The sequence below is a fragment of the Nicotiana sylvestris genome, chromosome 7 (genome assembly GCF_000393655.2).
Source record: "Nicotiana sylvestris chromosome 7, ASM39365v2, whole genome shotgun sequence".
Classification (NCBI taxonomy): Eukaryota; Viridiplantae; Streptophyta; class Magnoliopsida; order Solanales; family Solanaceae; genus Nicotiana; species Nicotiana sylvestris.
Window position 1 is genome coordinate 11,220,177 of NC_091063.1, and position 26,645 is coordinate 11,246,821.

Genomic DNA, 26,645 nt, shown 5'->3' on the forward strand with positions numbered 1-26,645 from the left:
ATTGGGACAGCGACAGTGACATCCAGTGACGACAAAGAGGCAGAAGCAACCAAGCTATGGCACATGCGCTTGGGACATGCTGGAGGAAAATCCTTGAAAACTCTATCAGATCAAGGATTGTTAAAAGGAGTAAAGGCTTGCAACTTGGAGTTTTGTGAGCATTGTGTCAAAGGGAAACAGACAAGGGTTAAATTTGGTACAGCGATCCATAATACTAAAGGCATTTTGGATTATGTACACTCTGATGTTTGGGGTCCTTCCAAAACACCTTCATTGGGTGGGAAGCACTATTTTGTAACCTTTGTTGATGATTTTTCCCGAAGAGTGTGGGTGTATACAATGAAGAGCAAAGATGAAGTGTTGGGAATTTTTCTCAAATGGAAGACGATGGTGGAGAATCAAACAGGCAAGAGGATTAAGTGTATTCGCACAGACAATGGAGGTAAATACAAAAATGATCATTTCAATAAGGTATGTGAAAATGATGGCATCGTCCGACACTTCACTGTCAGACATACACCACAACAGAATGGAGTGGCAGAACGTATGAACCGGACCTTGCTGGAGAAGGTACGGTGTATGTTGTCCAATGCTGGCTTGGGCAAAGAATTTTGGGCTGAGGCGGTTACATATTCACCTCATTAATCGCTTATCATCTGCTGTTGTTGATGGCAAGACACCATTTGAAAAATGGTATGGAAAGCCTGTTGTTTTATGACTCTTTGCACGTGTTTGGCTCAACTGCATATTATCATGTGACAGAGTCAAAATTGGATCCAAGGGAAAAGAATGCTATTTTTATGGGAATTACTTCTGGAGTCAAAGGATATCGCTTATGGTGTCCTATGACAAAGAAAATAATATTCAGCAGGGATGTTACCTTTGATGAATCTGTTATGGTAAATAAGGTAACAGAAGATACAAAACAAAATGAAGGTGCTTCTAAGCAGGTGGAGTTTGAGGGAAAATTTATTTTTCCTACACAAGAAGCAGAGGAGGAAACAAATGAAGATTACCCTCTGGAATGAGAGCCAGTAGAGGAGATTCCAACTCAGGAACCTCAACAACAACTTGAATCAATAGCAACCAGCAAGCCAAAAAGAACAATAACGAAACATGTTCGTCTCATAGAGACGGTTGCTTGTGCAACCTCAATTGTAGCTGATGATGTTCCTACCACTTATAAAGACGCTGTCCAAAGTTCAGAAGAAGATAAGTGGAGGATTGCCATGAATGATGAAATACAGTCCCTTCATCAGAATCATACATGGAGATTGGCCAATCTCCCGAAGGGAAAGAAAGCAATTGGGTGCAAATGGGTATTTGCAAAGAAGGAAGGATTTCCTAACCAAGTAGATGTTCGCTACAAAGCAAGATTGGTGGCCAAAGGATATGCTCAAAAGGAGGGAATTGATTACAATGAAGTGTTTTCTCCAGTTGTAAAACATTCCTCCATTAGAATTATGTTGGCTTTGGTAGCACAATTGGATTTGGAACTAGTTCAGATGGATGTAAAAACTGCATTTTTACATGGAAACTTGGAGGAGGAAATCTACATGACTCAGCCAGAAGGATTCAAAGTTGCTGGAAAAGAAAATATGGTGTGCAAACTTGAAAAATCGTTGTACGGATTGAAACAATCTTCTAGACAATGGTACAAGCGATTTGACGAGTTTATGTTGCGGCAAGGGTACAAGAGAAGCAAATACGATCATTGTGTGTATTTGCACAAGCTTAAAGATGGTTCCTTTGTATATCTTCTCCTATATGTTGATGATATGTTGATAGCTTCCAAGAATTTGGAAGAAATTGATAAGTTGAAGATTCAACTGAAGAAGGAGTTCGAGATGAAGGATTTGGGTGAGGCAAAGAAAATTCTTGGCATGGAGATAATTAGAGATAGACGTTCAAAGAAACTCTGTTTATCTCAAAAGGAATATTTGAAGAGAGTACTTCAACGTTTTGGCATAGATGACAAGACTAAGCCAGTTAGTACTCCACTTGCTTCCCATTTTAAGCTAAGTACTACTATGTCGCCAATGGATGAAGCTGAACGAGAGTATATGTCAAAGGTACCATACGCAAATGTTGTTGGTAGCTTGATGTATGCAATGGTCTGTACGAGACCTGACATTTCACAAGTTTTTGGAGTTATTAGCAGATATATGCACAATCCAGGAAAGGAGCATTGGCAAGTTGTGAAGTGGATTCTACGGTATATTCATAATACTGTAGATGTTGGGTTAGTTTTTGAGCAGGAATGCAATCAGTCTGTAATTGGATATTGTGACTCAGATTTTGCGGGTGATCTGGACAAACGAAGATCAACTACTGGTTATGTGTTTACTTTTGCAAAGGCACCAGTTAGTTGGAAGTCTACTTTGTAGTCAACAGTTACTTTGTCTACAACAGAGGCAGAGTACATAGCTATTACAGAGGCTGTAAAGGAGGCAATTTGGCTTCAAGGATTGCTAAAGGAGCTTGGTGTTGAACAAAAAGGTATCACAATTTTTTGTGATAGTCAAAGTGCTATTCAATTAGCGAAGAACCAAGTTTATCATGCAAGGACGAAGCACATTGATGTTCGGTATCATTTCGTACGAGAAATCATAGAAGAAGGTGGAGTCACGGTGAAGAAAATTCATACTACAGAGAATCCTGCTGATATGCTGACAAAGGTGGTGACTGCGGTCAAGTTTCAACATTGTTTGGATTTGATCAACATTGTTGAACACTGAAGATTGAAGATGAAGACACAACCAAAATTTGTTATTGAGAGAGAATTGAAGATGTGGAATTTTGCCAAGGTGGAGATTTGTTGAAGTTTGGCAAAATGCCAAAGTCCCACATTGGTTGGGAGTTAAGTTTGGAAGGGATTTTTCCCCTATAAAAGAAGGCCTAATGTTTAGGATTGAAACACACCTCTCATTTGCCTTCTCATCTGTTTAAGGCATTTGTATCTTCTCTCTTTAGTATTATTTCACTTGTATTTTTGGAGTGGAATAAAATATTGGTTGTGTCCGAGGAGTAGGCAAAATTAGCCGAACCTCGTAAATTCTGGTGTTCCTTTTATTGTTGCTTTATTGTCTTATTTATTATTTGGTGGCTGTCATAATTTTTGGTATAGTAGTTGTGACTTATTCACACTATATACATTTGGCTTCCGCAACAGTTTCAGGGTTCCAAATCGAACAGAACAAATGCAAAATTCTTAGATTTCACCGGAAAAGTTCGTAATTGGGTTTTTTGAAAATCTGAAAATTAGGGTTCGGAGTTGGCTGGGTGTTCGAGGTTTTGGTTGTAAACGCTGATACGAGGTGAGGTCTGAAGATTTGAGCTTTGATTTGAATTGCTTTTCTAGGGTTTTGGGTTCGAAACTTGAACTGATTGTTCGACGAAAAAGACGAACTTAGGTCTTTTGATTTTGGGGCTGTTTGTTTGAATTGATCACTGGGGCTTGGTATTGATATTGTTTAGAGTTTTCATTTCAAGTTTTAAATCATTTGGTGAAGATTTGAGTGAGATTGGTTCATTTTGGGTCTGCTGAAGCACAATGACATTCTTGGCTTTCACCGGAAAAGTTCAAGCTATTTCCATTCATTTTGCTTCTTCTTCTTCACTTTATCCTTTTTGTTTTCTTCCAATCACAAATACTCACCTTTTTGTTTTCGGCTGAATTTGAATCTGGTATGGGATTCGAAAGAAGAAGAGGAAAATGAGTCAGAGAAGATGACAGAAGGTGGAGGAGACAATGGTGGAAATGGTGGTGGACATAAAGAAGAAGAAGGAAATTAAAAAAAAAAAAAATCTGTTTGGGCTTTTCACGCGCCCATATTGGGTGAAACTCACTCTATGTGCCAACTCAGCAAGTGTTTAATTGGAACAAAGTTCATGTAACGTATGTGCTCCATAGGAACTCTCTTAAGTTCAGGTGTCTAAATGAAAGATCGTGCCAACTTTAAGTGTCTCCGTATGTATTCAGCCTATATATATATGTCTTGTTGCTAGCTGGTATAATCCCATCTTCCTCTTCCAAGTTTAAAATATCACAGTTGAAATCTGTAGCTTTGAGGCTGAGATATTTGAAACAAACAATGAATGCAACTAAAATCACCGAGTTGGTCTTCATTCCATCTCCTGGAATGGGTCACCTAGTACCCGCGGTGGAGATGTCAAAGCTTCTTATAGCTAGAGAGGAACAGCTCTCCATCAATGTCCTTATCATGAATATGAACCTCGACCCCAACCTCAATCCTTACATCCAATCACTTTCCTCAAATACTAATTTCAGCTCATCAAGATTGAAATTCATACAACTCCCACGAGACGAATCCGCTTTGCAACTCCTCAACAACAGCACATTCTTTTCTGGCGTTATTGATAGCCATAAGCCTCAGGTCAGACAAGTTGCAGCTCAAATTCTACAATCTGAAACAGCCACACTATCTGGTCTTGTGATAGACATGATGTGTACCACAATGATAGACGTAGCAAATGAATGCGGGCTCCCAACTTATGTTTTCTACACGACTAGTGCAGCCATGCTTGGGCTTCACCTTCATATGCAGAGTCTACAAGATGATTTTAACATAGACATTACAAATTACAACAATGATCCTGAATCAGAACTCTCTGTTCCTACGTATTTCAATCCTTTTGCGACTAAATGTTTGCCGTCTATATTCCTGGACAAGGATGGTGGTTCCACTATGTTCCTTGATATTGCCAAAAGATACCAAGAAACAAAAGGTATCTTGGTAAACACCTTCCTAGAGTTTGAAGCTCATGCTTTGAAATCACTTTCTTTGGACGGGAAAATTCCACCTGTCTATCCAGTAGGACCATTGCTGAACCTCAATAGTGGTGTCGGTGATAACGAAGATTTATCTGACCATGAAATTATCAAATGGTTAGATGAGCAAACTCCATCCTCTGTAGTGTTCCTCTGTTTTGGAACATCAGGAAGTTTTAACGAGGAGCAAGTTAAGGAAATTGCAAATGCTTTAGAGGAGAGAGGGTGTCGGTTCTTGTGGTCGCTAAGGAAACCACCACCAAAAGATTCATGGTATCCAAGTGACTACAAAAACCTAGAAGATGTCTTGCCTGAAGGATTCTTGCAAAGGACGAAAGGGATTGGAATGGTGATAGGATGGGCACCCCAAGGGGTAATTTTGTCACATGGAGCGGTGGGTGGATTTGTGTCGCATTGTGGATGGAATTCGATTTTGGAGAGTATTTGGTTTGGAGTGCCAATAGCAACTTGGCCAATGTATTCGGAGCAACAAGCGAATGCGTTTCAATTGGTGAAGGATTTGGGTATGGCAATGGATATTAAGATGGATTATAACATTAGCGGGAACAAAACGGATATCATTAAAGCGGAGAAGATAAAGAGTGCAATAAGGCAGCTGATGGAGCCTGAAAATGAAATAAGGATGAAGGTAAAAGACATGAAGGAGAAGAGCAGATTGGCGCTGAAGGAAGGTGGTTCTTCCTACACCTCTGTTGGACGTTTTATCGAGCAGGTTATGGGCAATAACTGAATAATGGTCAATCACCACATCTCTGTTAAATTGCCGCCCAGTGTGGCCAACGGCAGCAATACTAGTTCCTTTTCTTACAAGTTGATCGTTTCGATCCTAAGAGCAGTGTATTTTCACAACAAAATTGCTCCTTTTGTTTTATTTATTTGCATTAATCTCATATAATCGGAAAACAAATTTTGATCAGCTATATAGCATAAAAAAGATACTGTTAGCATTTATTGTTGACACCATCCGATACCTAATCAAAATGTAGAAGACAATTATAATAAGTAAACAATCCTATATCCGATAACGGTAGCAATTTGAAAGAGACTCTATTATTGATGCTAATTATTAATGAGTTTTGTCCATCACCTGCTCGATAAAACGTCCAAGAGAGGCATCGGAAGAGCCAATTTCCATTATAGAAAACCTGCTCTTCTCCTTCACGTCTTCCATTTTCGTTCTTATTTCACTGTCAGGCTCCATCAGCTGCCTTACTGCTTTTAGAGTGAGAGGACACTGCCATGAAATGGAAAACTTGAAACTGAGGCGTTTCTCGTGTCTGTTCCTCACGCCTTAACTCCTTAACCTTAAACATCAAGGTAAGTGTATTGGCATAAACATTTGTCATAAAGAAAGATATTTGTAGTATATGTTCTTTAAGCTGCAGTCTATGCATCTGTATATGGCATTCCTCAAGAAAAGGAAAAGAAAAGACATTGTTTCTTAACTGAGAAAATTTGAAAACTACAGTCTAGAAACTAATTCCTTGCACCTGCATCATCTAATCATTTTAAGGATGTGAATCAATATTTGAGGTGCAGTCCAGTGTCATGGTTCTCTTATGGAGTTTATGTAGCTTGGACAACACTAGTAGAAACCATGCTATCGTGTAGAAACCGTACGTGCATCTCTACTTTACTACAACAGCAGTTGAACAATAATTTGATATGCAAAGAATAAAGAACTTCTAATACATGATTAATCTGTGGTTAATTCTTATACCTTTCGACAATTAATTTTTGTAACGTATCTAGTGTTGCGGAAGCCAAATGTATATAGTGTGAATAAGTCATAACTACTATACCAAAAATTATGACAGCCACCAAATAATAAATAAGACAATAAAGCAACAATAAAGGGAACACCAGAATTTACGAGGTTCGGCTAATTTTGCCTACTCCTCGGACACAACCAATATTTTATTTCACTCCAAAAATACAAGTGAAATAATACTAAAGAGAGAAGATACAAATGCCTTAAACAGATGAGAAGGCAAATGAGAGGTGTGTTTAAATCCTAAACATTAAGCCTTCTTTTATAGGGGGAAAATCCCCCCAACTTTTGTTTTCCCACCGATGTGGGACAAAATGTTTTGCCAAATTCAACAAATCTCCACCTTGGCAAAATTCCACATCTTCAATTTTCTCTCAATAACAAATTTTGATTGTGTCTTCATCTTCAATCTTCAGTTTTCAACAATGTTGATCAAATCCAAACAATGTTGAAACTTGACCGCAGTCACCACCTTTGTCAGCATATCAGCAGGATTCTCCGTAGTATGAATTTTCTTCACTGTGACTCCACCTTCTTCTATGATTTCTCGTACGAAATGATACCGAACATCAATGTGCTTCGTCCTTGCATGATAAACTTGGTTCTTCGCTAATTGAATAGCACTTTGACTATCACAAAAAATTGTGATACCTTTTTGTTCAACACCAAGCTCCTTTAGCAATCCTTGAAGCCAAATTGCCTCTTTCACAGCCTCTGTAATAGCCATGTACTCTGCCTCTGTTGTAGACAAAGCAACTGTTGACTGCAAAGTAGACTTCCAACTAACTGGTGCCTTTGCAAAAGTAAACACATAACCAGTAGTTGATCTTCGTTTGTCCAGATCACCCGCAAAATCTGAGTCACAATATCCAACTACAGACTGATTGTCTTCCTGCTCAAAAACTAACCCGACATCTACAGTATTATGAATATACCGTAGAATCCACTTCACAGCTTGCCAATGCTCCTTCCCTGGATTGTGCATATATCTGCTAATAACTCCAACAGCTTGTGAAATGTCAGGCCTTGTGCAAACCATTGCATACATCAAGCTACCAACAACATTTGCGTATGGTACCTTTGACATATACTCTCGTTCAGCTTCATCCATTGGCGACATAGTAGTACTTAGCTTAAAATGGGAAGCAAGTGGAGTACTAACTGGCTTAGTCTTGTCATCTATGCCAAAACGTTGAAGTACTCTCTTCAAATATTCCTTTTGAGATAAACAGAGTTTCTTTGAACGTCTATCTCTAATTATCTCCATGCCAAGAATTTTCTTTGCCTCACCCAAATCCTTCATCTCGAACTCCTTCTTCAGTTGAATCTTCAACTTATCAATTTCTTCCGAATTCTTGGAAGCTATCAACATATCATCAACATATAGGAGAAGATATATAAAGGAACCATCTTTAAGCCTGCGCAAATACACACAATGATCGTATTTGCTTCTCTTGTACCCTTGCTGCAACATAAACTTGTCAAATCGTTTGTACCATTGTCTAGAAGATTGTTTCAAACCGTACAACGATTTTTCAAGTTTGCACACCATATTTTCTTTTCCAGCAACTTTGAATCCTTCTGGCTGAGTCATGTAGATTTCCTCCTCCAAGTTTCCATGTAAAAACGCAGTTTTTACATCCATCTGAACTAGTTCCAAATCCAATTGTGCTACCAAAGCCAACATAATTCTAATGGAGGAATGTTTTACAACTGGAGAAAACACTTCATTGTAATCAATTCCCTCCTTTTGAGCATATCCTTTGGCCACCAATCTTGCTTTGTAGCGAACATCTACTTGGTTAGGAAATCCTTCTTTCTTTGCAAATACCCATTTGCACCCAATTGCTTTCTTTCCCTTCGGGAGATTGGCCAATCTCCATGTATGATTCTGATGAAGGGACTGTATTTCATCATTCATGACAATCCTCCACTTATCTTCTTCTGAACTTTGGACAGCGTCTTTATAAGTAGTAGGAACATCATCAGCTACAATTGAGGTTGCACAAGCAACCGTCTCTATGAGACGAACAAGTTTCGTTATTGTTCTTTTTGGCCTGCTGGTTGCTATTGATTCAAGTTGTTGTTGAGGTTCCTGAGTTGGAATCTCCTCTACTGGCTCTCCTTCTAGAGGGTAATCTTCATTTGTTTCCTCCTCTGCTTCTTGTGTAGGAAAAATAAATTTTCCCTCAAACTCCACCTGCTTAGAAGCACCTTCATTTTGTTTGGTATCTTCTGTTACCTTATTTACCATAGCAGATTCATCAAAGGTAACATCCCTGCTGAATATTACTTTCTTTGTCATAGGACACCATAAGCGATATCCTTTGACTCCAGAAGTAATTCCCATAAAAATAGCCTTCTTTGCCCTTGGATCCAATTTTGACTCTGTCACATGATAATATGCAGTTGAGCCAAACACGTGCAAAGAGTCATAATCTACAGCAGGCTTTCCATACCATTTTTCAAATGGTGTCTTGCCATCAATAGCAGCAGATGGTAGACGATTAATGAGGTGGCATGCATATGTAATTGCCTCAGCCCAAAATTCTTTGCCCAAGCCAGCATTGGACAACATACACCGTACCTTCTCCAGCAAGGTCCGGTTCATACGTTCTGCCACTCCATTCTGTTGTGGTGTATGTCTAACAGTGAAGTGTCGGACGATGCCATCATTTTCACAGACCTTATTGAAATGATCATTTTTGTATTCACCTCCATTGTCTGTGCGAATACACTTGATCCTCCTGCCTGTTTGATTCTCCACCATCGTCTTCCATTTGAGAAAAATTCCCAGCACTTCATCTTTGTTTTTCATTGTATACACCCACACTCTTCGAGAAAAATCATCAACAAAGGTTACAAAATAGTGCTTCCCACCCAATGAAGGTGTTTTGGAAGGACCCCAAACATCAGAGTGTACATAATCCAAAATGCCTTTAGTATTATGGATCGCTGTACCAAATTTAACCCTTGTCTGTTTCCCTTTGACACAATGCTCACAAAACTCCAAGTTGCAAGCCTTTACTCCTTTTAACAATCCTTGATCTGATAGAGTTTTCAAGGATTTTCCTCCAGCATGTCCCAAGCGCATGTGCCATAGCTTGGTTGCTTCTGCCTCTTTGTCGTCACTGGATGTCACTGTCGCTGTCCCAATAACTGTACTGCCACGATAGCGGTACATATTATTATTCTTCCGATTAGCCTTCATTACCACTAGTGCACCGGAGCATACTCTCATCACTCCATTTTCTGCAATGATTTTGAACCCTTTTGATTCTAGGGCTCCTACAGAGATGAGATTCTTCTTCAAATCCGGTACAAATCGAACATCTGTTAATGTTCTGATCATTCCATCATGGTTCCTTAATCGTATTGAACCAATTCCATATGAGGTAAGAGGGCTGTTATCCGCTGTGTGGACGACTCCATATTCTCCTTCTTGAAATTCCACGAACCAGTCCCTGTTGGGACACATATGATAGCTACAAGCCGAGTCCATCAACCATATGTCTGATGATGTTGATGACTCTGTTGTAACTAATGAGAAGTCTGAATCATCACAATCAGCTACATTTGAATCCATAATGGCCTTTCCATTGTTATGTTTGGCCTTATTCTTCAACTTCGGACAGTCTTTCTTCCAGTGCCCTTTTTCTCGACAAAAGGCACATTCATCTTTGCTGGGTCTGGATCTTGACTTGGATCTTCCCTTCTTTGTCCTCGTTTGACTTTGAGGACGACCCCTCACAAATAGTGCTTCTCCTTCTCCGCCCTTCTGTTTTTCTCGCTTTCTTTGTTCATAGCTGTACAAAGCCGAACAAACTTCTCTGAGAGAAACTTCGTCATTTCCATGGAGTAGAGTAGTTTCAAGGTGCTCGTACTCATCAGGAAGTGACGCCAACAACATCAAGGCCAAGTCACCATCATCATAAGTTGTATCCATATTTTGCAAATCTGTGACCAACTTATTGAAACTGGTGATATGTTCATTCATCGTGGTACCAGGAACATAGGTGAAGTGAAACAGTCTCTTCTTCATGTACAATTTATTTTGACTGTTTTTCTTCAAAAATTTATCCTCCAGTGCTTTCCATAATTTACTTGCAGAAGTTTCCTTTGTGTATGGATATTTCTGCTCTCTAGCAAGGTAGGATCGAATGGTACCGCAAGCAACACGGTTGAGAATCTTCCAATCTTCTTCTCCAATAACATCTGGTTTCTTTTCTTCAATGGCCAGATCTAGCCCTTGTTGAAAAAGGACATCTAGAACCTCGCCTTGCCACATCCCAAAATGTCCGGACCCGTCAAATATTTCTACCGCAAATTTCGCATTTGACACAATTCTTGTCATAAGCGAAGATGCCAATGATGACGTATTGTTGACACTTGATGTAGATTCTTCTTGTTTATTGTCTCCCATCTTTGACACAAATATTATTTAATAGCTGACGACACAAATCAAGATTATTTCCTTTCTGGTGTGGAAGATCAGACTAAGCTGCAACCACAGAGCATACTCAGACAGAACCTTGACTCAGTTACCAAGATAAATCTTTTCTGATGTGGAAGATCAGACTATGCTGCAACCACAGAGCATACTTAGACAGTACCTTGGCTCTGATACCAATTGTTGCGGAAGCCAAATGTATATAGTGTGAATAAGTCACAACTACTATACCAAAAATTATGACAGCCACCAAATAATAAATAAGACAATAAAGCAACAATAAAGGGAACACCAGAATTTACGAGGTTCGGCTAATTTTGCCTACTCCTCGGACACAACCAATATTTTATTTCACTCCAAAAATACAAGTGAAATAATACTAAAGAGAGAAGATACAAATGTCTTAAACAGATGAGAAGTATCTTTAAATCCTAAATATTAAGCCTTCTTTTATAGGGGGAAAATTTCCCCAACCCTTCTTTTCCCACCGATGTGGGACAAAATGTTTTGCCAAATTCAACATCTAGATTGTATGTATATGCAGAGTGGAAGAATGAAGTTACTACTTCATAAACGGTTCACGTTCATTCATACGACAATTTCTTAATTTTTGTGACTTTGTTTATGAAAAGATACAAGCTTTTCAGAAGGTTTGAAGTTACTGCCTTTACGACAATTTTGTCATTAAACCACGAATAATGTTACGACAATTTTGTGACTTCTTATGTTTTTCTAATGGAAGAAAACGTAGATGATTTGTCTATATAAGCATCATCATTTGTGAGTTAAACTACCACCAAAAAACATTTATTCTCTCATCCTCTCAAAAGACTATTCTTCTTCCTATTTTTCCTGGCAATTCCTTTTTTGCAAACTCCAAACTTCCACGATACAGTATTTATTCGATAAGTTATTTCTTTCTCTTATTATTCTTTGGTCAATATTATCAACTATTTTTCTATCACCGGGGAGGGTAGGATGCACAGTCCTACCCTGATAGACACTCAACTAAAGAAAAGAAGAAAAAAAGTATTGATAGCAAGTAGTAATAATACAAATACGTGCATCTCTACTTTATTTCAGGAAATGATGCAAGACTGATGATAGTACTGGTTTAGGCATGAATTCCTGCTTATTCTTGCTAAATTAGTTTTTCATGACAGTCTCAACAAAATGCCCGAGAGCTACATATGATGATCCGCCTTCTAATAACGCTGCTCTACTTTTGTCCTTCATCTCCATCACCTTAGCCCTGATTTTATTCTCTGAATCCATCAGCTTCCTAATTCCATCTTCTATCTCCTCAGCTTTAACCAGTGGTGGATTTGTCTTATTAAAATCTTCCCTGTAATCCATCTTAATCTCCACTGCCATCCCCAAATCCTTCACCAGTTGAAATGCATTGCTCTGTTGCTCTGCATACAATGGCCATGTTGCTATCGGTACTCCACTACGAACACTCTCCAAAGTTGAATTCCACCCACAATGCGACACGAATCCTCCTACTGCAGGATGAGACAAAATAGCCAACTGGGGTGCCCATCCTATCACCTTTCCTCTTCCTTTAGTCCTTTGAAAGAATCCCACCGGCAAGACTTCCTCTGGATTCTCGAATTCGCTTGGGAATTGTAGCGTGTCTTTTGGTGGCGGTCGTCTTAGCGACCACAAGAACCGGTTACCACTTCTCTCTAGAGCATTTGCTATTTCCTTCACTTGATCTTCTTCGAAAGATCCCTTGCTTCCAAAGCATAGGAACACCACTGATGAATGAGGCTGCTCGTCGAGCCACTTCATAATCATATCATATTCTTGATTGTGATCTTCATTCCCATCTCCAAGGTTAAGTATAGGCCCAACTACGATCATTGTGTGTATTTGCACAAGCTTAAAGATGGTTCCTTTGTATATCTTCTCCTATATGTTGATGATATGTTGATAGCTTCCAAGAATTTGGAAGAAATTGATAAGTTGAAGATTCAACTGAAGAAGGAGTTCGAGATGAAGGATTTGGGTGAGGCAAAGAAAATTCTTGGCATGGAGATAATTAGAGATAGACGTTCAAAGAAACTCTGTTTATCTCAAAAGGAATATTTGAAGAGAGTACTTCAACGTTTTGGCATAGATGACAAGACTAAGCCAGTTAGTACTCCACTTGCTTCCCATTTTAAGCTAAGTACTACTATGTCGCCAATGGATGAAGCTGAACGAGAGTATATGTCAAAGGTACCATACGCAAATGCTGTTGGTAGCTTGATGTATGCAATGGTTTGCACAAGGCCTGACATTTCACAAGCTGTTGGAGTTATTAGCAGATATATGCACAATCCAGGGAAGGAGCATTGGCAAGCTGTGAAGTGGATTCTACGGTATATTCATAATACTGTAGATGTCGGGTTAGTTTTTGAGCAGGAAGACAATCAGTCTGTAGTTGGATATTGTGACTCAGATTTTGCGGGTGATATGGACAAACGAAGATCAACTACTGGTTATGTGTTTACTTTTGCAAAGGCACCAGTTAGTTGGAAGTCTACTTTGCAGTCAACAGTTGCTTTGTCTACAACAGAGGCAGAGTACATGGCTATTACAGATGCTGTGAAAGAGGCAATTTGGCTTCAAGGATTGCTAAAGGAGCTTGGTGTTGAACAAAAAGGTATCACAATTTTTTGTGATAGTCAAAGTGCTATTCAATTAGCGAAGAACCAAGTTTATCATGCAAGGACGAAGCACATTGATGTTCGGTATCATTTCGTACGAGAAATCATAGAAGAAGGTGGAGTCACGGTGAAGAAAATTCATACTACAGAGAATCCTGCTGATATGCTGACAAAGGTGGTGACTGCGGTCAAGTTTCAACATTGTTTGGATTTGATCAACATTGTTGAACACTGAAGATTGAAGATGAAGACACAACCAAAATTTGTTATTGAGAGAGAATTGAAAATGTGGAATTTTGCCAAGGTGGAGATTTGTTGAAGTTTGGCAAAATGCCAAAGTCCCACATTGGTTGGGAGTTAAGTTTGGGGGGGATTTTTCCCCTATAAAAGAAGGCCTAATGTTTAGGATTGAAACACACCTCTCATTTGCCTTCTCATCTGTTTAAGGCATTTGTATCTTCTCTCTTTAGTATTATTTCACTTGTATTTTTGGAGTGAAATAAAATATTGGTTGTGTCCGAGGAGTAGGCAAAATTAGCCGAACCTCGTAAATTCTGGTGTTCCCTTTATTGTTGCTTTATTGTCTTATTTATTATTTGGTGGCTGTCATAATTTTTGGTATAGTAGTTGTGACTTATTCACACTATATACATTTGGCTTCCGCAACAATTGGTATCAGAGCCAAGGTACTGTCTAAGTATGCTCTGTGGTTGCAGCATAGTCTGATCTTCCACATCAGAAAAGATTTATCTTGGTAACTGAGTCAAGGTTCTGTCTGAGTATGCTCTGTGGTTGCAGCTTAGTCTGATCTTCCACACCAGAAAGGAAATAATCTTGATTTGTGTCGTCAGCTATTAAATAATATTTGTGTCAAAGATGGGAGACAATAAACAAGAAGAATCTACATCAAGTGTCAACAATACGTCATCATTGGCATCTTCGCTTATGACAAGAATTGTGTCAAATGCGAAATTTGCGGTAGAAATATTTGACGGGTCCGGACATTTTGGGATGTGGCAAGGCGAGGTTCTAGATGTCCTTTTTCAACAAGGGCTAGATCTGGCCATTGAAGAAAAGAAACCAGATGTTATTGGAGAAGAAGATTGGAGAATTATCAACCGTGTTGCTTGCGGTACCATTCGATCCTACCTTGCTAGAGAGCAGAAATATCCATACACAAAGGAAACTTCTGCAAGTAAATTATGGAAAGCACTGGAGGATAAATTTTTGAAGAAAAACAGTCAAAATAAATTGTACATGAAGAAGAGACTGTTTCACTTCACCTATGTTCCTGGTACCACGATGAATGAACATATCACCAGTTTCAATAAGTTGGTCACAGATTTGCAAAATATGGATACAACTTATGATGATGGTGACTTGGCCTTAATGTTGTTGGCGTCACTTCCTGATGAGTACGAGCACCTTGAAACTACTCTACTCCATGGAAATGACGAAGTTTCTCTCAGAGAAGTTTGTTCGGCTTTGTACAGCTATGAACAAAGAAAGCGAGAAAAACAGAAGGGCGGAGAAGGAGAAGCACTATTTGTGAGGGGTCGTCCTCAAAATCAAACGAGGACAAAGAAGGGAAGATCCAAGTCAAGATCCAGACCCAGCAAAGATGAATGTGCCTTTTGTCGAGAAAAAGGGCACTGGAAGAAAGACTGTCCGAAGTTGAAGAATAAGGCCAAACATAACAATGGAAAGGCCATTATGGATTCAAATGTAGCTGATTGTGATGATTCAGACTTCTCATTAGTTACAACAGAGTCATCAACATCATCAGACATATGGTTGATGGACTCGGCTTGTAGCTATCATATGTGTCCCAACAGGGACTGGTTCGTGGAATTTCAAGAAGGAGAATATGGAGTCGTCCACACAGCGGATAACAGCCCTCTTACCTCATATGGCATTGGTTCAATACGATTAAGGAACCATGATGGAATGATCAGAACATTAACAGATGTTCGATATGTACCGGATTTGAAGAAGAATCTCATCTCTGTGGGAGCCCTAGAATCAAAAGGGTTCAAAATCATTGCAGAAAATGGAGTGATGAGAGTATGCTCCGGTGCACTAGTGGTAATGAAGGCTAATCGGAAGAATAATAATATGTACCGCTATCGTGGCAGTACAGTTATTGGGACAGCGACAGTGACATCCAGTGACGACAAAGAGGCAGAAGCAACCAAGCTATGGCACATGCGCTTGGGACATGCTGGAGGAAAATCCTTGAAAACTCTATCAGATCAAGGATTGTTAAAAGGAGTAAAGGCTTGCAACTTGGAGTTTTGTGAGCATTGTGTCAAAGGGAAACAGACAAGGGTTAAATTTGGTACAGCGATCCATAATACTAAAGGCATTTTGGATTATGTACACTCTGATGTTTGGGGTCCTTCCAAAACACCTTCATTGGGTGGGAAGCACTATTTTGTAACCTTTGTTGATGATTTTTCCCGAAGAGTATGGGTGTATACAATGAAGAGCAAAGATGAAGTGTTGGGAATTTTTCTCAAATGGAAGACGATGGTGGAGAATCAGACAGGCAGGAGGATCAAGTGTATTCGCACAGACAATGGAGGTGAATACAAAAATGATCATTTCAATAAGGTCTGTGAAAATGATGGCATCGTCCGACACTTCACTGTTAGACATACACCACAACAAAATGGAGTGGCAGAACGTATGAACCGGACCTTGCTGGAGAAGGTACGGTGTATGTTGTCCAATGCTGGCTTGGGCAAAGAATTTTGGGCTGAGGCAATTACATATGCATGCCACCTCATTAATCGCTTACCATCTGCTGCTATTAATGGCAAGACACCATTTGAAAAATGGTATGGAAAACCTGCTGTAGATTATAACTCTTTGCACGTGTTTGGCTCAACTGCATATTATCATGTGACGGAGTCAAAATTGGATCCAAGGGCAAAGAAGGCTATTTTTATGGGAATTACTTCTGGAGTCAAAGGATATCGCTTATGGTGTCCTATGACAAAGAAAGTAATATTCAGCAGGGATGTTACCTTTGATGAATCTGCTATGGTAAATAAGGTAACAGAAGATACCAAACAAAATAAAGGTGCTTCTAAGCAGGTGGAGTTTGAGGGAAAATTTATTTTTCCTACACAAGAAGCAGAGGAGGAAACAAATGAAGATTATCCTCTAGAAGGAGAGCCAGTAGAGGAGATTCCAACTCAGGAACCTCAACAACAACTTGAATCAATAGCAACCAGCAGGCCAAAAAGAACAATAACGAAACCTGTTCGTCTCATAGAGACGGTTGCTTGTGCAACCTCAATTGTAGCTGATGATGTTCCTACTACTTATAAAGACGTTGTCCAAAGTTCAGAAGAAGATAAGTGGAGGATTGCCATGAATGATGAAATACAGTCCCTTCATCAGAATCATACATGGAGATTGGCCAATCTCCCGAAGGGAAAGAAAGCAATTGGGTGCAAATGAGTATTTGCAAAGAAGGAAGGATTTCCTAACCAAGTAGATGTTCGCTACAAAGCAAGATTGGTGGCCAAAGGATATGCTCAAAAGGAGGGAATTGATTACAATGAAGTGTTTTCTCCAGTTGTAAAACATTCCTCCATTAGAATTATGTTGGCTTTAGTAGCACAATTGGATTTGGAACTAGTTCAGATGGATGTAAAAACTGCGTTTTTACATGGAAACTTGGAGGAGGAAATCTACATGACTCAGCCAGAAGGATTCAAAGTTGCTGGAAAAGAAAATATGGTGTGCAAACTTGAAAAATCGTTGTACGGATTGAAACAATCTTCTAGACAATGGTACAAGCGATTTGACGAGTTTATGTTGCGGCAAGGGTACAAGAGAAGCAAATACGATCATTGTGTGTATTTGCACAAGCTTAAAGATGGTTCCTTTGTATATCTTCTCCTATATGTTGATGATATGTTGATAGCTTCCAAGAATTTGGAAGAAATTGATAAGTTGAAGATTCAACTGAAGAAGGAGTTCGAGATGAAGGATTTGGGTGAGGCAAAGAAAATTCTTGGCATGGAGATAATTAGAGATAGACGTTCAAAGAAACTCTGTTTATCTCAAAAGGAATATTTGAAGAGAGTACTTCAACGTTTTGGCATAGATGACAAGACTAAGCCAGTTAGTACTCCACTTGCTTCCCATTTTAAGCTAAGTACTACTATGTCGCCAATGGATGAAGTTGAACGAAAGGTATATGTCAAAGGTACCATACGCAAATGTTGTTGGTAGCTTGATGTATGCAATGGTTTGCACAAGGCCTGACATTTCACAAGCTGTTGGAGTTATTAGCAGATATATGCACAATCCAGGGAAGGAGCATTGGCAAGCTGTGAAGTGGATTCTACGGTATATTCATAATACTGTAGATGTCGGGTTAGTTTTTGAGCAGGAAGACAATCAGTCTGTAGTTGGATATTGTGACTCAGATTTTGCGGGTGATCTGGACAAACGAAGATCAACTACTGGTTATGTGTTTACTTTTGCAAAGGCACCAGTTAGTTGGAAGTCTACTTTGCAGTCAACAGTTGCTTTGTCTACAACAGAGGCAGAGTACATGGCTATTACAGAGGCTGTGAAAGAGGCAATTTGGCTTCAAGGATTGCTAAAGGAGCTTGGTGTTGAACAAAAAGGTATCACAATTTTTTGTGATAGTCAAAGTGCTATTCAATTAGCGAAGAACCAAGTTTATCATGCAAGGACGAAGCACATTGATGTTCGATATCATTTTGTACGAGAAATCATAGAAGAAGGTGGAGTCACAGTGAAGAAAATTCATACTACGGAGAATCCTGCTGATATGCTGACAAAGGTGGTGACTGCGATCAAGTTTCAACATTGTTTGGATTTGATCAACATTGTTGAACACTGAAGATTGAAGATGAAGACACAACCAAAATTTGTTATTGAGAGAAAATTGAAGATGTGGAATTTTGCCAAGGTGGAGATTTGTTGAATTTGACAAAATGTTTGTCCCACATCGGTGGGAAAACAAAAGTTGGGGGATTTTCCCCCTATAAAAGAAGGCTTAATGTTTAGGATTTAAACACACCTCTCATTTGCCTTCTCATCTGTTTAAGGCATTTGTATCTTCTCTCTTTAGTATTATTTCACTTGTATTTTTGGAGTGAAATAAAATATTGGTTGTGTCCGAGGAGTAGGCAAAATTAGCCGAACCTCGTAAATTCTGGTGTTCCCTTTATTGTTGCTTTATTGTCTTATTTATTATTTGGTGGCTGTCATAATTTTTGGTATAGTAGTTGTGACTTATTCACACTATATACATTTGGCTTCCGCAACAACATCGAGATACGGTAATTAACAAGAATAAAAGAGTAACAATGACACCAAGATTTTTACGTGAAAAACCCTTCTGAATAAGGGAAAAACCACGACTCCGAGAGGAGCAACTGATATCACTATAGTAAAGAATTTACACTTTGTAGGCCCAAGTAAAATACTATAAAGACCACTACAATACTCAAAAGAAATAACCCTCTTTTGATATTTCACCTCACTACGATATCACTCACACTCTCTATTTTCTTCACAGACTATTTTCTTATATCCTGTCTGTGAAACCTCACTCTTTCTTTCTAGCTCTCAGATATATTTTCTTCTGAGATTGATGATGTTAAAAATGAGAGCTGAAGCTCTCATTTTATAGGCAGAATACAGCCTACCACATTTGATATTACAGGTGCAGACTGCTTCTTAATTTGACAAAGAAATCGAACGTGGTCTGCTTAGCAGCCATATTTGACAAAAGTTAACAAAGGAAGAGAATTCTTCCATAATTCAAGGGCTGGACCCCACAAAAGTTTACTTCTTTACTAACGGAAATTTATTAAAATTACCCCTATGGAGCTTTAGCATAGAGTAGCAGAGCCTTGACCCGATTAAACCTCGATCTAGTAGATTCGGTGCATCAAAATACTTGGGGGAAAACTGTTTAAATTTATCCATCTACATTTGTTTTGGTTTTAGAATTACATTCCAATTATACTTCGGTTCATTTGTTTCTTTAAAGCTTATATTTGAAATTCTACTACTGTAAACCAACATCTACAAGTCAAAATACAAATGCAGTCCTCTTTATCTAAAAGAAGCTGCTATGTGGTCTATTCATTTCATCTCTAAAACAAATTTTGGTTCTTTCTTATACTGTGTAAGAAATATAATAAGATAAGGAAAAAGAAAGTTTATCCCATGAGATTGTACAAAACAAAGAAGCAGTCAATCTCTAGCCCAAATAACTCTTCTTCATCGTAAACAATTAAAACCAGTACAAGAAACATCAAGGAAATAGGAAATAGCAATATGAGAAGAAAAATAGTGGCACCTCCAGTTAAAAAATTGATGGCCAGAAAATGAGTAGGGTAAGAACTATTTAAGAAACAGTACCATTAGTGAATGAAACTTGGTGACAGCCTTCTTTTGCGCATATTTGCCTCCCAATACTTGACATTTTGGAGCAGTTCACTAGAAAAATATGTAGTCTCTTGGCATGCAAATAAAGTAGAGATGTTCTCTGCAACTATCGCCGGGAACGACTTTTTCCAAGACTACTGGAACCAATTACAACACAAGATTTTACCACCATGAATGTCAATATATAAAAGGATATCCCACGGCATAACACAATTCTTCCTCTTAAATAGGCAACAACAATAACCCAGTAAAATCTCACAAGAGGTCTGGGATGGTAGTGTGTATGCAGACCTTACCCCTACCCGGGCAGTAGAGATGTTATTTATGATAAAAAGGAAAATTTCAAAAAGAAAAGAAAAAAAGGAAGAAGGAAATTTTGCCACCTCTTAAATTCTTATCTGCTCACATACACATATCACACACGCTACAATAAGCACAGCACAGATATTTTTCATTATGCATTTGCACACTCAGAGGGAGGGACCCCTCTCAGTTTTTAACAATATTCACTCTCAACACAAAAGTGTTATTGTGTTGAGCTACGAATAAATTGTACGTGTAATATATAGAATATAAAGGAGAATTCTTGTAAAAAAATGTTTATCTTATTTATGACAATCCAAAGGTTGATCTCAATCAACACGTTCCAAAGCACACAAGGCACACAACCAAGGAAGAATCTTCCATGTAATCAATACAAATCAATAAATCATGGGGAAATGCAAATTCAAAAAAATTACAGTCACATCCTGTATAACACTCTGTCAAGAGATAAGACAGAAAAAAATTTAAAAGAAAAAGACAAATAATGTGAAATTGATAATAATCAGTGTTGATCAAATTAAGCCCATTTGGCTATGAGAGCCATGAGTCCAGCACCAAGAAGAAGTGAAACATTGGCACCTAATTGAAGTTTTCCATTGCCTTGCATTCTTGGATGCATAAAATCAGCAGCCAAAAAATCAACTAATGCCATATAAATCAAGATACCAGCTGATGCTGAATTAAATACTCCTTCCACAATGAGAGCCGTTGGACTGTTTTCATCGTAAACATTTGTTATTCCTAGTCCAATTGCAATACCCACTGGAGTTGTAAGTGAGAAAAATAAAGCCATTATTGCCACTGCCCGAGTCTTGAATTTTGCCTGCATGAAGGGCCAAAAAAGAGTTTAAGCTTTGTTTGCTGACATGTAAGAAATATTTATACAATGACCTATTTACAAAGTGGTTAATTATATGTAACTCAATTTAACAAGTATTGACAACTCGAAATGGCGGGGAAAGAAAGGTTTCCTTTTTCTAGGGTACTCTCGGGAACAGATCAAGTGGAGACAGGGTGGGGGCATAGAGGATTAGAGTACGTGGCTATGAATCACAGTGTTAGGGGTTCGAATCCCTTCTCGCCCACAACAGCCCAGAAGGGAAGTACCTTTTCGCAATAGCGAACCAAAAACTATGGAACTTGGGCGTGGGCCTTTTGTCGAACCAAAATCATAACCTTTAAGATACTATCTATTAAAACTATCACTAAGATTATAGTATTGACCCAAACCAAACAAGCTTCCTGAAGAATAGTAGAGCGGCCAATAACTCCATCATTGTTCAAGAAGTTATCACACATTATAATAAGATGAGAGGTAAAAGTACCAATATGATTAATTATGAAAATTGATCTTTGAAAAGATGAAGTGATATATATATTACCTGAGCAATGCATCCACCAAGTCCCATGCCTTCGAAAAATTGATGAAAAGTCAAAGCACCAACAAGAGGCCTTATGGTTTTGGGACTTTCAGAAGCACCCAAAGCTATTCCTATTATCACAGAATGCACTATTATCCCCATTTCCAATACCTGCATGCCCCAGGAGAAATGGAGAAATGTTAATGATAATAGAGTTTAACATCTATAAATAAATAATGTAAAAATAAATATTAATCCATTCGTTTTAATTTATGTGAATCTATTTAACTAGGTACGGAGTTCAAGAAAAAAGAGAAGACTTTTGAACTTGTGGTGTAAAATAAGGCACATATATATTTTTTGTGACTATAAATCACTACAACAACAACAACAAAAAACCTAGTGCAATCCCACACGTGGAGTCTTGGAAGGGTAATGGGTACGCAAACGTTAGTGCTACCTTATGAAGGAAGAGAGGTTGTTTCGATAGACCCTCGGCTCAAGAACAGTGATAAGGACACAATAAACAAACAGTAACAACAACAAGGAAATAAGATAACAGAAACAAACAGCACAACATGTAATAGCAAAGAATCTAGGAAATACGAAACTATAAGAGAAGTGCGAAAATTACCGGCAATAATGCCATATCGTCTAACAACAAGTAACTCGGAATAGGAGAATACAAGACTAGTACTAATACTACTAGTACGACTAGTAGAGACTCTCGACTACCTGTCAACCCACAACCCTAATTCTCGACTTCCACAGCTTTCTATCAAGGGTAATGTCCTAGATAAGCTAAAGTAGTGACATGTCCTGCCTAATCACCCCTCCCCAATACTTCTTAGGCCTCCCTCTACCTCACCTCTGACCTGCCATGGTCAACCTCTCACATCTCCTACCGGGACATCGGTGTCTCTCCCCTTCACATGCCTGAACCATTTCAGCCTCGATTTCCGCAACTTCTCTTCCACAGGAGCCACATCCACCTTATCCCTAATAACTTCAATCCTAATTCGGTCTTTTCTGGTATGCCCACACATCCATCTCAACATCCTCATCTTTGCTACTTTTATCTTCTGGATGGTTATAAATCACTTTCCAAATAAGGAAAGTAGCTATTCTCTTTGGAACGGATTAAAAAAATATAGATTCACCTAAGTTAAAACGGGGAGAGTATAAACAAGGGTGATAGTGCCTCCTTTTTCATCCTTTTTTTTTTTTTGCGAATTGGAAATGTCCATTGGAAATGTATAGGACAACGAGGGTTAGTGAGGGGAAAAAACAAAAAGGAAGAAACAGGAATTATCAATGAAAATATTTCCGCGCATTCTATTATCCAGAAAAAAATAACTCATCCGAAAAAACTTCCCTTTTTTCTGATGAGTTGAACAGTATATTGTTTAAGTTCTCGTTATGATATCATATTGTTGACTTCAGTATAAAATTCTCAAATCTCTACGGCATTGAAAATTGTTTATATCCACGCTATTGAGTTGATTACAAAAGTTTGTGCTTTCGCCGATTCTTTTTTCCTTTTGGTTAACACAAATGATAGATTATATACAAAATTCATACAGAAGAAAAACTTCTTCAACCTTAAAATTGCTCAGGAATTATAGTTAATCTCAACGGAAAAAACGAAAAAATAAAACCACCTTCATAACAATCTTAAGTTGACATAAATATCAATTAGGAAAAAGAGGAATAGCTAAGGAGAACTAAGAGACACTCTTTTTTTAAGTCTAGTAGTATCGATAGTGAGAAACGCACACTTAAGAACAAGGCATGGTTCAATTTTCATGACTATCCTCCTTTTCCTTTTCCTTCTTGATACCCCAATGTGATAAAAGAAATATTTAAAAGGTACTTCTATATGATGTGTTCGATTAAACATAAAAATTTAAGAAAGAAAAAAATTATTAAATTTATGATTTTAAACAAGTCAAAAAAATTTATGTGACTATAAATATGTGTCATTAAGGTTAAATGAAAAGTTCAGATTTAAATAGTTACTAAATATAAATAGATAGTATATATTTTTGGGATTAACTAAAAAGAAAAGAGTATCATGTAAATTGACGCATAATGAGTAAGTAATATTGGAGTTAGGGTTACCTGAGATACAACACGATAACGAAGGAGCTCGGAACTAGAATCACCCAGCAGTGATGATGAACCATGTGCATGGCCATGTGAATGAACATGTATAGCTCCTCCTTCATCTCCAGACTGAGCCACCAATCCATTTTTCGTATCATTTTTGTTACTGAAATATGAAGTTGCATAAGTGTCCACCATTAGAGTTCCCATTGCAGAAACCATTGCGATAAATCCACTAAATGGAAAATTTCCCCACGGATTCTCTTTCAAACATGGCGATGTTAAGCTTTCAAATGCATCAGGGAGTACATGTATAAACCCTGTCGCGAGGATCACACCAGCAGCAAAAGCTTTGATTATGAAGAAGAAATTCTTCTCTGGGCTCAAAGCTGGAATTGCTTTTCCTAGTACAGGAATACAAACCCCAATTGCACTGGCAATCAAAATGGAAGCGATTGCTACCATTTTATATTTCAGTGCTTCAGGTTTGTTTCTTTCTTCATCCTCAGAATCACAAGTACATTCTCCTAATACTATAGCAGGAAGAAGCAAGAGAATGTACCAAAAAACTACTTTTTCTAACTTTGTCATGACTCTAGGTTTAGAAAACCAAAAAGGTTTGTGGAAGTATGATTGAGAGAAATGAAACACTTAGAATCTGAAGTGTTTAACAAATTCCAATGTCAAAATCGTGGTGATCTATGCTTCTTAATTATATATGATCCAAATTGATAGTTTGGCTCTTATATTAGCACTTGAAAATGGCTGAGAGAAAATCAAGAAAAAACTACCATAAATTTTGTAAATTAAAAAGTAAAAGTCAAAGGGAAAGTCGGGTGCATGAAGCATTCCGTCTTCACAACTTCACGTAGGATTCAGGAAAATGCGTACATCAATGAGGTGTGACGTAGACAGTCTACCCTAATGCAAGTGATTCCGAAACACAAAGTCAGAACTTGAAAAAATAATATATTAAAGGTTGATGTATAATAAAACATATACATTACTTGGTTATCGCAGATGTATTAGGAAACACGTATTAATGATATCAAAATGTGAAGACATAATAAAGTCACAAGGGTCTATAAAACTGGAGAGAAGGAGAAAGAACTAAGGGAAATAGGGCAAAAACAATTCTTAACTATATTATGTGTCGAAAAAATGTCGACATATATTCTAGCTGAATAGATTAACGGGATATACTTCCTCCTCGTAAATTGCTCTTACTTAGCTGGCTTATTTTATTTTTTTTAAATTTTTGTGGATTCTAAACAAATTTATTCTTTACTATTAATTATTTCCTGATTAAATTTGTTTGTTTAATTCCTTATAATTTTATTAACTAATTCTATACGTGCTAAAACGTTCTTGTCATTCTCCTTTAATTTGTCAATTAAAAGTACATAACGAGAAGGTTTTGAATCTTAACCCCCTCTATTCATTCTTCCTTAATTTATCAATTAAAAGTACATAACGAGAAGGTTTTGAATCCCCTCACCCGCTATTGAGATAGCAGGTCATCAGTTTAATGTAATAATCCAATGTAAATAAAGTCATGAATCGGTTTATCGATAAATCGAATCGATTATTTGTTATCGGTTTATCGATTATCGATTTCGATTTCGAAATTTTCCTTATCGAGTAATCGATTTTGATTTTGATTTTGTCCTCTTCGATTATCAGTTCATCGATAAACCGATAAGATATACTAAAAAGACAGAGTTCTTAATATTTTTCTTAATTTCTTTCAGGTTTAAAGGTTAGGACTTTCAGCAAGGGATACCACATTTAAGGAATGATCATATTTAAAGCTCAAGTGAATGAAGTTCAAATTAATGGAAAACAGAGTTAGCCGTGATGATGTATTTTTTTTATATATCGTTGGAGTGTTGGTGACATACATTTGATCCCTTACTTTAGTTTCGTTCCATGTGCTTGTTGACACAATTTATATGTTATAAATGGTGTTCGTCTTATTTTAGTTTCTTTTTATCCATATTAGTTAGGCGTGTTTATAGCGATATATTTTCCGTGAAATCCCGCAAATTTTCTTATTGGTGTAATCGATAACCGAATCGATAAGCCCCAAAAATCGAAAAATCGAAATCGAAAAAATCGAAACCTTATTGAAACGATAACGATAAACATATGTACGAATCGATAATCGATAAGTAATTATCGATAAGGGTCAAAATCGAATGCACACTCCTAGTCATGGGTGGCTCAAAGGTGAGGCTAGTAAAGTCTTTGATTTAGGTCTCCAAAATTTTGAGGCCCAAAAAGTATTAATGGTGGAATGCATAAGTAATATTTTAGATTAGACAATATTGACGTTTATAGAAAAACAAAGTACAAATTTTGTGTAAAAATGAAAGAAACAAAGAATGTCTACCTTTTAACATTAGAAATTTTTTAGAACTTTGAATTAAACTACTTAAACTTTCATATTAGTAAATAAAATTTTTACGACAAGATCCAAGGTAATGTATTGCAAACATATGACTAATATTTTTGAATTAACCTTTGCTAATATAAATAATAATATTATTAAATAAAGTTAAAAGTCTTATATCCTGTAAGAATACAATACTATAAATAAGTACGGAAAAAAAAGGAAAGATAACTTTATATAGGGGTATAAAATTCGGATTCTTATTAAATTTTGGCTTTAGACCACTAAATTTGTTTAGCTGACCCTAAATAAAAGGTCAATTGATTT

General features: G+C 37.7%; 3 protein-coding genes across 3 annotated transcripts; 1 reads left to right on the forward strand and 2 right to left on the reverse strand.

Annotated features, from left to right (window-relative positions):
- Positions 1 to 3,868: 3,868 nt before the first annotated feature.
- LOC104230901 (UDP-glucose flavonoid 3-O-glucosyltransferase 6-like) lies at positions 3,869 to 5,617 on the forward strand. The gene has a single exon (XM_009783807.2). The coding sequence runs from the start codon at positions 4,095 to 4,097 to the stop codon at positions 5,541 to 5,543; it is 1,449 nt and encodes a 482-aa protein (XP_009782109.1). The 5' UTR covers positions 3,869 to 4,094; the 3' UTR covers positions 5,544 to 5,617.
- An 88-nt stretch (positions 5,618 to 5,705) lies between these two features.
- LOC104241687 (UDP-glycosyltransferase 71E1-like) lies at positions 5,706 to 12,900 on the reverse strand. Its single transcript, XM_070151160.1, has 3 exons — positions 12,196 to 12,900; positions 5,901 to 6,047; positions 5,706 to 5,784 (listed from the first exon to the last, which is right to left on the reverse strand). The coding sequence occupies exons 1-3, from the start codon at positions 12,898 to 12,900 to the stop codon at positions 5,755 to 5,757; spliced, it is 882 nt and encodes a 293-aa protein (XP_070007261.1). The 3' UTR covers positions 5,706 to 5,754.
- A 7,967-nt stretch (positions 12,901 to 20,867) lies between these two features.
- LOC104220059 (zinc transporter 5-like) lies at positions 20,868 to 24,517 on the reverse strand. Its single transcript, XM_009770855.2, has 3 exons — positions 23,942 to 24,517; positions 21,842 to 21,991; positions 20,868 to 21,282 (listed from the first exon to the last, which is right to left on the reverse strand). The coding sequence occupies exons 1-3, from the start codon at positions 24,515 to 24,517 to the stop codon at positions 20,977 to 20,979; spliced, it is 1,032 nt and encodes a 343-aa protein (XP_009769157.1). The 3' UTR covers positions 20,868 to 20,976.
- Between the last annotated feature and the right edge of the window lie 2,128 nt (positions 24,518 to 26,645).

Excerpts from the sequence above, each read along its gene's own strand:
- LOC104241687 (XM_070151160.1), bottom strand. The coding sequence starts at position 12,900 with ATGATCGTAGTTGGGCCTATACTTAACCTTGGAGATGGGAATGAAGAT. Across the intron at positions 6,048-12,195 it reads TCGGGCATTTTGTTGAGACT|TGTCCTCTCACTCTAAAAGC; the intron begins GTCATGAAAAAC and ends ATTTCATGGCAG. Across the intron at positions 5,785-5,900 it reads TTGGACGTTTTATCGAGCAG|GTATCGGATGGTGTCAACAA; the intron begins GTGATGGACAAA and ends CATTTTGATTAG.
- LOC104230901 (XM_009783807.2), top strand. The coding sequence starts at position 4,095 with ATGAATGCAACTAAAATCACCGAGTTGGTCTTCATTCCATCTCCTGGA.
- LOC104220059 (XM_009770855.2), bottom strand. The coding sequence starts at position 24,517 with ATGACAAAGTTAGAAAAAGTAGTTTTTTGGTACATTCTCTTGCTTCTT. Across the intron at positions 21,992-23,941 it reads GTTATCGTGTTGTATCTCAG|GTATTGGAAATGGGGATAAT; the intron begins GTAACCCTAACT and ends TGGGGCATGCAG. Across the intron at positions 21,283-21,841 it reads TTGGTGGATGCATTGCTCAG|GCAAAATTCAAGACTCGGGC; the intron begins GTAATATATATA and ends CCCTTCATGCAG.